The following is a 12,001-nucleotide window of genomic DNA, read 5'->3' as shown; positions in this document are numbered from 1 at the left end:
AATTAATTAATTAACACTTCGTTCATTAATGTTTGAGACCTGTTTAGTCAAAAGGGTGTTGACCTAATGCCAGTTAGCTTCTTCTTGTGACCCGGAAGACGAAGATCTTTTTCAATTAAACTAAGATTTTTAGTTAACAATTAGTGGCGTGATTTTGTCAAATCATTAAATGTGTAATTAGTAAACGTATCATAATCTTGATCATCTTCATCTTCATCTTCTACACGAGGTTTATTGAAAGACGATCCACCGTCCCTGCATGTGCGCAACGTGTTTAAATTTCCATGTAAAATTGAGCCCTGGACATAGTAAAATGGAAGAACCAAACATGTAATTCAGCAAACCAGACCACGACCACTTCCTTTTTCCTCCTAAAAGTTTCCACCTCCCTTTCAGCAATTTCGATGTCCCAGGAACGGAATAACATGTTGAAATTTTATATTTTCGAGAACCCTTTTATTTGTTTTCCCTTGTTAATTAATTGAAACTTTAATTAAGGTAACAAATTAAGAGTAATTAGAAGAAAATAGTGGATAAGGCTGAAATATGGGTTTCGATTGGCTTGCAGAGATTTTGTTTGATATATTAGCTAGTTCCATGGAATCTCCTGACACTACCAACTGGTACTGCAAATTAACAGCTATATATTTCTACTTATATAAATTTGGGATATTCATTTTTGCCCTAACTATTGAAATTATTCAACACTTCCACATGGATTTTAGTTATTTTCAAAGTTGTGAATAAATATGTATATATTTCACTTTCTTGAATTTCTTGTGGTGTGAATTGTGAAAGCCATTTAATTTTCATCCACTCGTACAAGTGAAATAATGGAAACATTAAAACCGACTCTTTTAATGGTTAAACAATTCAGAACACGAGAGAAAGGAGCTGATAATTAATGAAGTAAATGTGAATGTAAAGGTGAGGAGGGAATAGACAGGGGAGAAGATGACAAAAGAATTGAAAAAAAGATGGTTAAAATCCATCAAGAAAATAGAAATAAAGGAGACAAGATCTTATCATAATCTGTAAAATTCATATCACATACATTTATATTTATAGATTCGCACTCAGAAATATATTATAAATATATAATGTGTCACACACTATTATTATTATTATAATATAAACTTTATAATACTGTATATATGATGAGAGTGAGTTAGAGAAGCCGAGAGAAGAGGATCACACGTGTGCATGCAAGAGAGATACCGATACATGGCGAAATGGGCGGTGAGGTTCTGTGTTGGTTGTAGCCATGAGAGTCTAAAGAATTAAGATCTCAAACAAATCAAGTGTTGACTTAAAAAAAAAAAAAAAAAAAAAAAACTAAGACTTTAATTTGCATTGCATTGTAACCTTTTCATTTCCCATGCAGTCAAATTATATTCACGACTGTAATTAAATAAACAGATCTCTTTACAGTTAATTTTTCACCAAATAGAAAGGATAAAAGAATGGAGCATTAATGAAAGTGTCTCGCAAAAGAAGAAGAAGATAGGTAGGGCTCTAAAAATTTCACTGCTACGTGAAATTAAGTAAAAGCTGAGCTACAGTAATAAAAATAAGTATGGCGATGGACCAACCAAGAGGAATTATGAGCCATACCAATTACCAAACGAATATATTTGTATACCTAACAATTGAGATTCATTTATGAAGGAGCACCGTGCAACCAGTACAGAAATGAATTATTCTTTTACCTATTATCCGGACAATGCTATCAGTATCTTAGGTGAATGAATTCAATTTGTTTCCATGGAAATATTATACACTTTTATAGAGATCTGAGCTAAATTAATTTTTCCTGCAATTTTTATATTATATTGTTGGAATTGAATGTACCTCAATTGGACGTTCCATATATTAATACCTAAAGATAAGTTAATACCGTATTGTTTATTATCTTTCAAAACCTTTAAGCATAGTGATGGAATAACAAAAGGATATATATATTTAAGTGTTGTTGTAGTGTTGATTGTTGTTGATGCAGATGACATTAAAGGAATCTTGTTTTGAGACGATGTTCGCTATCGGTGTAGATATCGTGTTACATTGATAATACCAAAGATACGAAGTTATGTTCTTGGTGATTAAATTAATCATATAAGAACCAAATATTAAACCACCATTGGATAGTCTGATGGTAAAAGAGCAAAAAGAGGTTTTATGAGTTTCTGAGTTTGAGTCTCTAGCTTCAAGACCCCGAAAGATTAGTTAAGGTGCGTGTAAGCTAACTCAAACACCCCAGTGATAAAAAAAAAACAAAACAAAACAAATATTATCCAATTAGATTAATGAAAGACAAGTTAATAGGGCTACTAGGGTTTTTACTCGACAGGTAATTCTATGGCCTTAAGAGATTAGTTGAGGTATACGTTAGAGTCTCTCTAGACACTAATAGGGATGGTAACTGCTTATTGAAATTCTTATTCGATCAATAGTTCTAAGGTCTCAAGAGATTAGTTGTAGAGCATGAAAGCCGATTAGGATATTCCCGATGATAAAAACAAAAAAGACGAAATATTATCCCAATAGATTAATGAAAGGCAAGTTAATATTATGATGTTTATTATCTTTCAAAATCTTTAAGCATAGTGATGGAATAACAAAAGATCAAGATCATATGAAAGATAAGATTCAATAGTTAGTTAAAGGAAAATGGGGGGTTGGTTTGGTGGGAATATTAATATTGACGATTCTTAATTAAAGAGAATAACTTGGTGCTTAATCCAATTAATGAAGTTTAAACTGCCCCACCACCACAGCATAAATATATATATCACTTGAACCTCACACCACTCAATCAAACGGTAACTTATGTCTTAATCATACGGTTCTAAGTTTACGTATTCATCATCATAAAAGGAGTATGATTTAGATTTCCCACCAACCATGCATTTAAAGCTTCATCTCACACTCTCGTTTCTTTAATTCTCCGATATCTCCTATATTGTTACTCTTAAACCCATCTCTAAGCAAAAGGGTTTTGGCCGGCGACAACCAAAAAACCCACTAAAATCTCTCTTTTTGAAAAAGGAAAAAGAGTTGATTACGTTGTCACCCTTAACATTTGGTGCGAAAACACTTTTTTTTTCTCCCTTTAATTCAAAAAAATTTAATGTCGATACTCATAAATAGAGGTTCTGTTAAGAAATGTAACGATGTAAGTGGCAAAGTAGACATTTTGAATATACAATTTGCTATTTTGATTAATCAAGTAACCATATTTACATTCAAGAATTAAAACATTTTTTTTTTGAGTAATCAGCTTACGTGTACCTCAACTAATCTTCCAAAACCTTGAAACTACTGACGAGTAAAAGCTCTCGTGGTCACCCCTATTAGCAACCGATGAGAGACTTAAACTTAGGATCTTTTGAGTAATACACCCAAAAGTTTCTATTGAATCACTCGACCGCCCAAAGGTTGGTTAATTAAAACTGTGTGTTGTTCTGCCAAAACTTTGAGCTATTAATTTAAAAGTATTGATTTCCCAAATTGGGAAGAAAGCTTTTGTGCGACATTTCAGGGGTGGTAATGTAATAAATCAAAACTACAACAAAAAAAATTCATCTTAAAGGAGGAAGCCATATTGATTGAGTACGGACGTAGAATCTGCTTTGCTGAAAGAAGAAACAGTCCTCCTTAAAATATGCAGTGATAAGAAAGCAATAAGAGTATTTGAGTCGCTTAGAGAGCCTACCACAAGCTTTTTTAATCTTTATAATAAAATTATATTAATGTAAAAATAGGGTAAAGTTTACCACTTTGGAGCTTCTCTAGGGTTAGAATCTAGCTTTACTTTACTGTGGAATTTGTTCTTTTATGTTTTACAGTTACCTTATGGCAGAATTTTTATTCTAGTTTTTATCAAACCCTGTGGGAGAATAACTTGTTTATTGACACTTTCGTAAATGACAAGGCTAGCCTTATAAAATAATAAACGATCACTGAAGTAATGTATGATAATAATCCTGTTAATATTTGAGGACTGGATTTGATTTAACATTAGATTTGGTAAAGTTTTAATAAATTACCCAAAATAAAGGAAGAGATTTTGGGTTGGAACTGTTGTGGTTGCAGCAAAGTTTATGGTCAATATCAGAGCATGTCGGAGCACTGAAATTAATGTAAGTACAAGTTTTGGTACAAAAGAATTGCACTTCTAAGATAAGAGCAACAAGATAAGGGCATTATTGAGTTTTTTTTGCTGTCAATTCTCATGATTTCTTACCATCCCTCAATAATTTAAAAAAAAAAAGTACCCTAAAGCTAAAACCCACTGGCCAAAAAAATATAATAATAATGTACTAAAATACGAAGAAAGAATTATATTATAATGAATCTTATAATCTATTGAATCTAACACTAAACAGCCAAAGCATTGAGCCACGTACTGTTATTTTTAATTTTATTTTTTCATATATTGTTTACACATAAAACAAAGAAAGCTCACAGGGGAGTTTTTTTTTTTTTTTTAATTTGTTAATTTAATAAGCGTTGTTGGGGTGGGCCAAAGGGGCAAGGTTCACCCTGGGATTTAACCCGTTTCCCAAGCTTGTCGGGTACAGGTCAAGGTGGTCTCTGAAAACCCCCTTTTTTTTTTTATGTTGGAATTGAGATCGAGCCACTCTCGCTAGCCGATTTATTATGAGGCTCCAAGCTTGGAGATTCTTGTCAATTTATAGAGACATAGACATGAAAATTAGTTAAGATAAAACAATTTATGTCAAATCAAACAGTTAATTTCATTAAGATAATATATTCCATCCGACCAGGGGCAAAATTGCCAAGAGCTTCAAATTGAATTTAATTCGCACATTTTTACGAAGAAAAGGATTAAGTTAATCTCAAGCAATAGAAGATTAAGAAGCATTAAAACTAAGAAAAAATCTATTTAAGACCAATAATTTTTTTAGTTATTAAATGTGTTATATAAACAGTACTAATATGATTCAAACTCTTTCTTGTAACGTTATTAAACATATAAATTACATACCAGTATTGTTATAATGTATATTTCATTATTTATTTAGAAAGACATTTTCATATAATTTCATTAGACTGTCATGGGATCAATTAGTATTAAATTCATCCGTTTCTTTCAAAAAAATATTAAAAATACCAAAACTCCTTTAAAAATATCAAACACCCCTGCTCAAAAACGAAAATATGATTATATATATATATAACAACTACAAATACTTAAGGTCTTGTTAATGTCAAATTCCGTACCAACTAAAACGTTGAAGCAATAACATGTCTCCTGAAAAACGATATGAGAACAGAGTGTTTTTAAAGTAGTTCGACTTACAAACAAGGTCTACATCCACTGATATATTATTTGGGTATATGTATGATTTGGATTACAAAGAGTGGATTTTTTCCCACTAGTGAGGGGAATTGGCCGTCGTGTCTATTTATAAGGAACCCTAGTAGTATCGTGATGACAAAGGCGCATTTCGGGCTTCTTAACTAATCCCGGGTTGGAGAATTTTACCACGCAAGATGTCCGAATCTGATTGGTCTGTTTATGTATGTAAATTCCATATTTAGGAAGCTCACATACAAAGAAATCTCAACTAAAATCTAGAATTTTTTTGACTTTTTCTGTTTATCTTCGTCCAGTAGTTTCGGTTTGTTAACACTGTAAAATCAGGTAACGTGGTGCCTAGGCCGAGTCCACATCGACCAGGTTGGCGGAGGCCGGCTAGGAAAATTTCGAGCAATTGAAAAATAAGTTATTTAAGGTGCAAAATTTTGTCATTACATAATGTCATTGTCACCTAATTAATTAAAGATGGTGTAATGTAAAGTATATTCTACCTAACTAATTAAATTAAAGAGAAAAATATAGAAAGCTACAACATTTAATTAGGCTTAGGCGGCGACCCTTCTAAATTCAAAATTAGCACTACGTGTATTGTCTCTTTAGTGGAGAAGTACACAAAATGTTATTTTTACCTACCAAAGTCGAGGTGATGAGAACTCTGAGGAGCTTGCCATTAATGAAAAAAAAAAAAAAATTTTTACCTACCAAAGTCGAGGTGATGAGAACTCTGAGGAGCTTGCCATCAATGAAAAAAAAAAAAAAAAAAAAAAAAAATTTATAATATAAAGTGAAATCAGAATTAAAAAGTTGCTTCCTTTCTGTGTTACTTTTTAGTTGATCATCTTCAAAAGCTACTTCTTCTCTTTGATCTTTCCTTTTCCATCCCCACATCCAAAGCTACTTCATGTATTCATGGCAACAAATTTCACTAACGAAAATGGGGGAAATTCTATTCTTAACTAGGTTAAAATGTGCTTCAAAGTCTTGTTTTTATGTTCTAACGAAAACGCGAGTTTTCTCGGAGTTTCTTATTCATATTTATCATCAAAAAATGTCATTTGATAATGTCTATTTAGTAGACTTTCTAATAACCCGAATACTTCAGTTTTAACCACTTGAATTTTTGATATTCTTTTTTATTTTTCATCAAATAAGTGACATTTTTTTTTTTCTTCAGAGCAATATGTGAAATTGAAAGTGTATTGTTATATTAGTAAAGTTTTAACTGTTACAAATATCTCGAGATATAACAAAAAAATATATATATATTGAAAAATGAGCTGCAGTGTCTGATCAATAACCATGTGACATTATAATGAACTTTCCTCTGCACCTATCATCTTGTTTTCGTGAAGTATTTTAACTATATGCCAATTAATATTTGGAACTTGTCATTTAAAACAATTCTCTCTTTGAGAGAGGGTATCTCATTTTCGATTTCATGTATGTGACATTTCTGTTATCATCGTATAAGGACCCTCTACTTCACGGCCTCACCTCATGACTTGTCATAATAGAGTAATTTTTCTCTCACGTTTATAGTCACAGCAAAATTAATATTTTCCCTTTGAGAGGAGAGGACCACTTCAATTTTTGGGCTGCTCAACCCCACCTGCAATTTCATGCATTCACTTTGATTTTACTTTCTTACCTAATAAATTCCATTTTTTGTTCTTTATTATAAATCATAATTAAGAGAGTAATTAATTAAACTGATAGTAATTATTAGCTGCTATTTAACTCAAGATCAAGGACAAAAGATGGTTAAGTGGAAAAGAACCTGAGATTGGTTACAACTTACACAATGGTTAACAAAACATAAAAAATAAAATAAAAAACTGGTTAATGGCCGTTAACGAGAGGGCTGACGGCGGATTCCTTGCAGGGACTGGGTGGTAAACTGGTCTTCCCAGATGCAACAAGGCTTTGCACAAAGCTCTCGATTCTCTGGCCGTTACTCTCCGTCAGTAACCGCTTCCCGCCAAACGGTAACGACTCCACCCCTCTCTCTTTCAACACTTCTTCCTCCATTCTCGGACCCACCACTCCTTCGCTCATCAAACCGTTTGCCTACAGATTTCACGCCGTCAATCACTCCATTTTTTCACTCAACAAAAAATAAATATTACTAAAAGTATAAGGAAAAATCAAATAAAAATAATTTTCGTTTTCATTTTCTTGCATTTTCTGGGAGACCAAACAGAGTGTAATGATATATAAATGTTTATAATATATACCTGAATTCTAACGTAGTCAGAACGATTCCAACAAAAAGCGTTCCCCAACATCTGGTCTACGGTCTCCGAGACTCCATCAACAACAATGTCAACCACCGATGACGTGGAGCACTCGCCGTTATGACGGAGTTTCCCACCACAAGATCCACCCATTAGCGAACCGTTACCCAAAGACAGAACCAGCAGATCCTCCACACTGTTAACTGACGGAAAATCGCGCTTGTTGTGCAGCACGTGAGTAACCGCTGCAGCCGTTGGATTGTTCATCACCAAACCGCCGTCAACGGCCGAGCAAGTTGTCTTTCCGTCGACGGACGTTAGAGCAAACGGCTTAAACAGGCTCGGCGTCGCTGATGTAGCGCGGCATACTTGCCAGAGTTCGAAGTTGAAACTCGGCGACTCGGACGCGTCGGCACGGGAGAAGACAAACGGAGCCGAACTTTTCAAGTCAAAGCAAGGAACAAGGAGTGGCTTACACATATCTTTCAGAGTGAGGACCTTGCCGTCATTTCTCTTGAAGATTTCCTTCAAAACCTTATCCATGCTCTTGCTGGAGAATCGCCGTCGGCGGCGAAGAACTCCAGAGAACGTAACCTTGAAAATTTCAGAGTTTCTGCAAGTGATCAACTCGACAGCGTCTCTGGCAGTGAAGAGAGGACGGCCAGAGCCATCATCGGCGGCAAGCATGGCAGCAAGGAGAGCTCCAATGCCAGTGCCAGCAATAATGTCAAAAAAATCGGCGATTCGAGCGTCAGGATCGCCAGTTTTGAGACGGATCTGGTCCTCGAGGTGGATTAAAGCAGTGCCAGCAACAATGCATGTGGTTCCTCCGCCATCGATGCTAAGAACTCGAGTTTTCTTGGTGGTTTCACAGTGCGACAACCATTTCTGCTCCAGCTTCGAAAAGATCTCTAACGTAACCTTACTCAACTCCATAGCTCTCAAACTCGCTCACTCAGTAAATAATTTTACAAAATGATTGATTGTTAGCGTGAAAGATTTTGATTAGTCCGTGAAAAGAAAGAGGAGAAGGGAATGGTTCCACGATTTGTTGATGAGACGCATTAAATGAGTGAAAAAAAAACGCGCTCTCTCTAAAATCTCTGTGGGCTGTGGTGTGGGCTAAGTGGAAGTATAAGAGTGAGAGTTGAGAGTTGTTAGTGTTTCTGTACACTCCCCCTCACTGTAGAGTTTCTCTCTGAGTTGTTGAGAGTTAAAACCGGAAGTGAAGTAGTACGCTTTAGGTGTTGGAGGTGGTTATGTTATATACTTATATATACATTTATATAATATTTTAATTTCTTTTTTTATTTTTAATTTAATTTAATTATTTTCCTGGTGGTGGTTCATTTTTTTTCTTTGTCGTGAGAGTCCTACGTGTATTGACTGTCCTTGCACGTGCAACTGTGCGTGTTGTTATCGATTAACGGGAAGCGCGAACCTCGGCTTCTGACTCGGCTCGGCTTGACTAAATTGTTGTTTGGTGTGCCTCTGTTTCCCTTTAATTTATTTAATTAACGGTTAACATTAAACCCCTTTAACATTGATTCAATCACAAAATTTCTCAAAAGGTTTTTGAAATTTAAATATACCACCTACTATTAGTGATAAATTAAAGAGGAATTACACTTTTACTACTTACTAAGGGCCTGTTTGATTTTTATTCAAAAATAATTTTGAAAAACTAAAATATGATTCAAATTTTATAGTTGTATCTTAATATTTTTAATATTTGAAAATTTATTTGATATAATATTTAAAAACGATTTTCATATTAGACGACTGTTAATCATTTTCTATTTTTACATTAATTTTTAGGAATGTATTTGAAAACTGTTTTCATAACAATTTGAGTCATTTCTATCAAATGTATTTTCATAAGATTGATTGTATCTGCATTTAAATTCTATATCAAATGGACCCTTGATATTATAGTATTTTCCTCTTACTATTAATTTTAACACTTAAATCTTAACAATAGAGAGATTTTTGTTGTTTCAGAAAACCTTGGGAAGATTTTTGTGATTTAACTAAACTTTAGGGGTTTTTTGATTTACACTTTTATTAACTCTGATGTGTTGGACTGAACCATTGCAGAAGCAGTAGCGAAACAACATGGAACCAACACATGCTAATTAACAAATAATCCCCCAATAAATATATGATTTATGTATTAAAAATCTTATTTTATTTGCTTAATTAATGGGAAAACCTCGGTTAATACAAGAGGGCTTAGTTATCAGTTCCATAAAGATGTCTCTTACCAGGGATTTTAGTTAGTTTTATTATATTTTGATATTAAATAATTGTTTGCTGGATGCCATAAGTATTTCAATTTAATTAATTCATATTTTCAGTCCTGATCTTTGAATCGTTTACGTAAATGTCCATCATATCGTTTACGGACAAACGGAAAGTAATGTTTCTGTACTGGGAGGGGACGGACTTGATGTCCAGGTGGTGATTGGAAAAATTAAACAAACGTGAAACATGAAATTCTTCTTAACAAATATGTTTGTTCAATAANGACGATGTTCAGATCCAACCCTTCTTTTGTAGATGCCAAATCCGACTTCAACTGCGCATTCTCTTCCCTCAACTCGGAGAGTCCCCCAGTAGCTTCCAGTTGGGTTTTCTGTTGGGCCAGGTGCAGGGCGAGCAAAGACTGCGCAAGTAATAAGAAAGTGTTAGGCTGCTTCCTTGAAAATGAGTAAGTATTAGAAAGTCCTCAACAAGGATAAACCATTTTACCTATCTTTGCAGTAGGACCGCCCTGACGATCAGGTCCGTAAGGTTAGAGGTCATGAGCTCGTCAAAAACTTTGGCAAGCTGGCACTCCAAGTTCACCACCGGTTGAAGGTGCTCCAGAAGCTGACCCATAGAGTCTAACACAGGGATGTCAGCTCCTGTAGCCGAGGGCACCTCGCCAGCCGACGCTTTGCCTTCTCTCCTCCTAGAGGCCATAGTCTGTCCTCTACACGAACAGCTCTGGACAATTGTAAACCCAATCGCACGCCTCGAGCTACCTCCGACATGAAGAGCTTGATAAGGTTGCGACCTCTCAGGCTATACCTCCAAGACCTCCAGCTTATACTCTAACTCTTTGGGCTGCAACACCTTTCTTTTCTTGGCCTTCTGGCCCATGGTTTTCTGCTTTGAGCGAGCAGTTGCAGGCTGAGTAGTTTTAGTTGGTTGTTCAGTGAATGGATGCGCCCCCACCTATGTTCCTTCAATGAGGATGTCGCTAGAGCCCACCTCGACTGGTCCTGTTGCGCCTACTCGGGGAAAAATGAATGCTCTCTCCCTCAATGATTTTGGCACTTTAGGCGGCATGTTCACTGCATACAAGTATTGTTAGTTAAAGGTTTGCTGCACGCAAACGTAAAATCTAAAGGGACCACGGACACTTACGAGGTAAGGGTTCCAAGGTCGCTTTAGAGTTGAAGATGCCGTACTTTCTCAAGTTCGCTGTTGTCATGAGTCACTTCACGTCATGACAGTAATCTGGCAGGGTACCGAATTAAACTATTCAGCTAAGGTTAGAAAGGTCTGTCAACCTGGTTGACTTGTTCCCTGCGAAGAGACAAGAGATATCGTTAGAAAACAAAGCCAAAAAGAAAGGAAAAATTCACCAAGTATAATCAGGGGAAAAACCTACTCGATTCCCTAAAGTGGCAGATGCCATCATAATGAAAAAAGAAAAACTTGGTCTTGTATGCCCCGACATTGCTAGGGTAATTGTGAATGCCTCCCTAGATTGTGGGTCGCCTCGAGAGGTAGTAGAAGTCTTTGTCCTTTCTCTTCTTTAGGTAATCTGCCTAAGTGAGCTCTAGCGCAGTCAGTTGGCCAAGACCTTACTCAATGCACGCGATATACATAGTCACGACTATTATACACGTGTTAGACATAGTTGTAAAGGTGTGACCTCGAAGTGATCAAGAATCGACCTGATAAAGGGATGGAAAGGAATCAGTGCTCTGCACTTGAATATAGCTTCAGAGATCGCAGCCATTCCCTTTGGTGAATTCCGAGTTGTATGCTTCCAGTAACGGTAGATGTCCACCCTAATTGCGAATTGGTCTACCGCCTCCTATACTTCATCTTGGGTAGCTACCGACAGAATCTCTTGCGTAGGACCCACTGAGGCGTACTACGTCTGCGAGCTTGTCCTCTCATCCGATCTGGTCATTATAAGGTCCATATCGTCTACAGTCTGAAAAAGGGGGACACATGGAGATTACTCAGTCTTCGTACAAAAATTTTGTACGACGACGTGGAAGAGCAAAACCCTAAAAACCCTTGGGGACCACCCCCAATGGCTTGGCTCCTAAAAACCTATTCCTTACAGAAACTCGCCATTATCGATCGGTTAACTACACTTGAAAAAATAATTAAAAAAAAAAAAAGCAATGGAAGGACCTTC

At 35.7% G+C, this 12,001-nt stretch overlaps 1 protein-coding gene across 1 annotated transcript; it reads right to left on the bottom strand.

Annotated features, from left to right (window-relative positions):
* Positions 1 to 7,075: 7,075 nt before the first annotated feature.
* On the bottom strand, positions 7,076 to 8,818 carry LOC116130636 (probable inactive patatin-like protein 9). The gene is made up of 2 exons (XM_031416371.1): positions 7,579 to 8,818; positions 7,076 to 7,411 (listed from the first exon to the last, which is right to left on the bottom strand). The coding sequence occupies exons 1-2, from the start codon at positions 8,512 to 8,514 to the stop codon at positions 7,184 to 7,186; spliced, it is 1,164 nt and encodes a 387-aa protein (XP_031272231.1). The 5' UTR covers positions 8,515 to 8,818; the 3' UTR covers positions 7,076 to 7,183.
* Between the last annotated feature and the right edge of the window lie 3,183 nt (positions 8,819 to 12,001).

Source organism: Pistacia vera, unplaced genomic scaffold (assembly GCF_008641045.1).
Source record: "Pistacia vera cultivar Batoury unplaced genomic scaffold, PisVer_v2 Contig223, whole genome shotgun sequence".
Classification (NCBI taxonomy): domain Eukaryota; kingdom Viridiplantae; phylum Streptophyta; class Magnoliopsida; order Sapindales; family Anacardiaceae; genus Pistacia; species Pistacia vera.
This window is presented reverse-complemented; position numbering and strand designations above follow the sequence as displayed.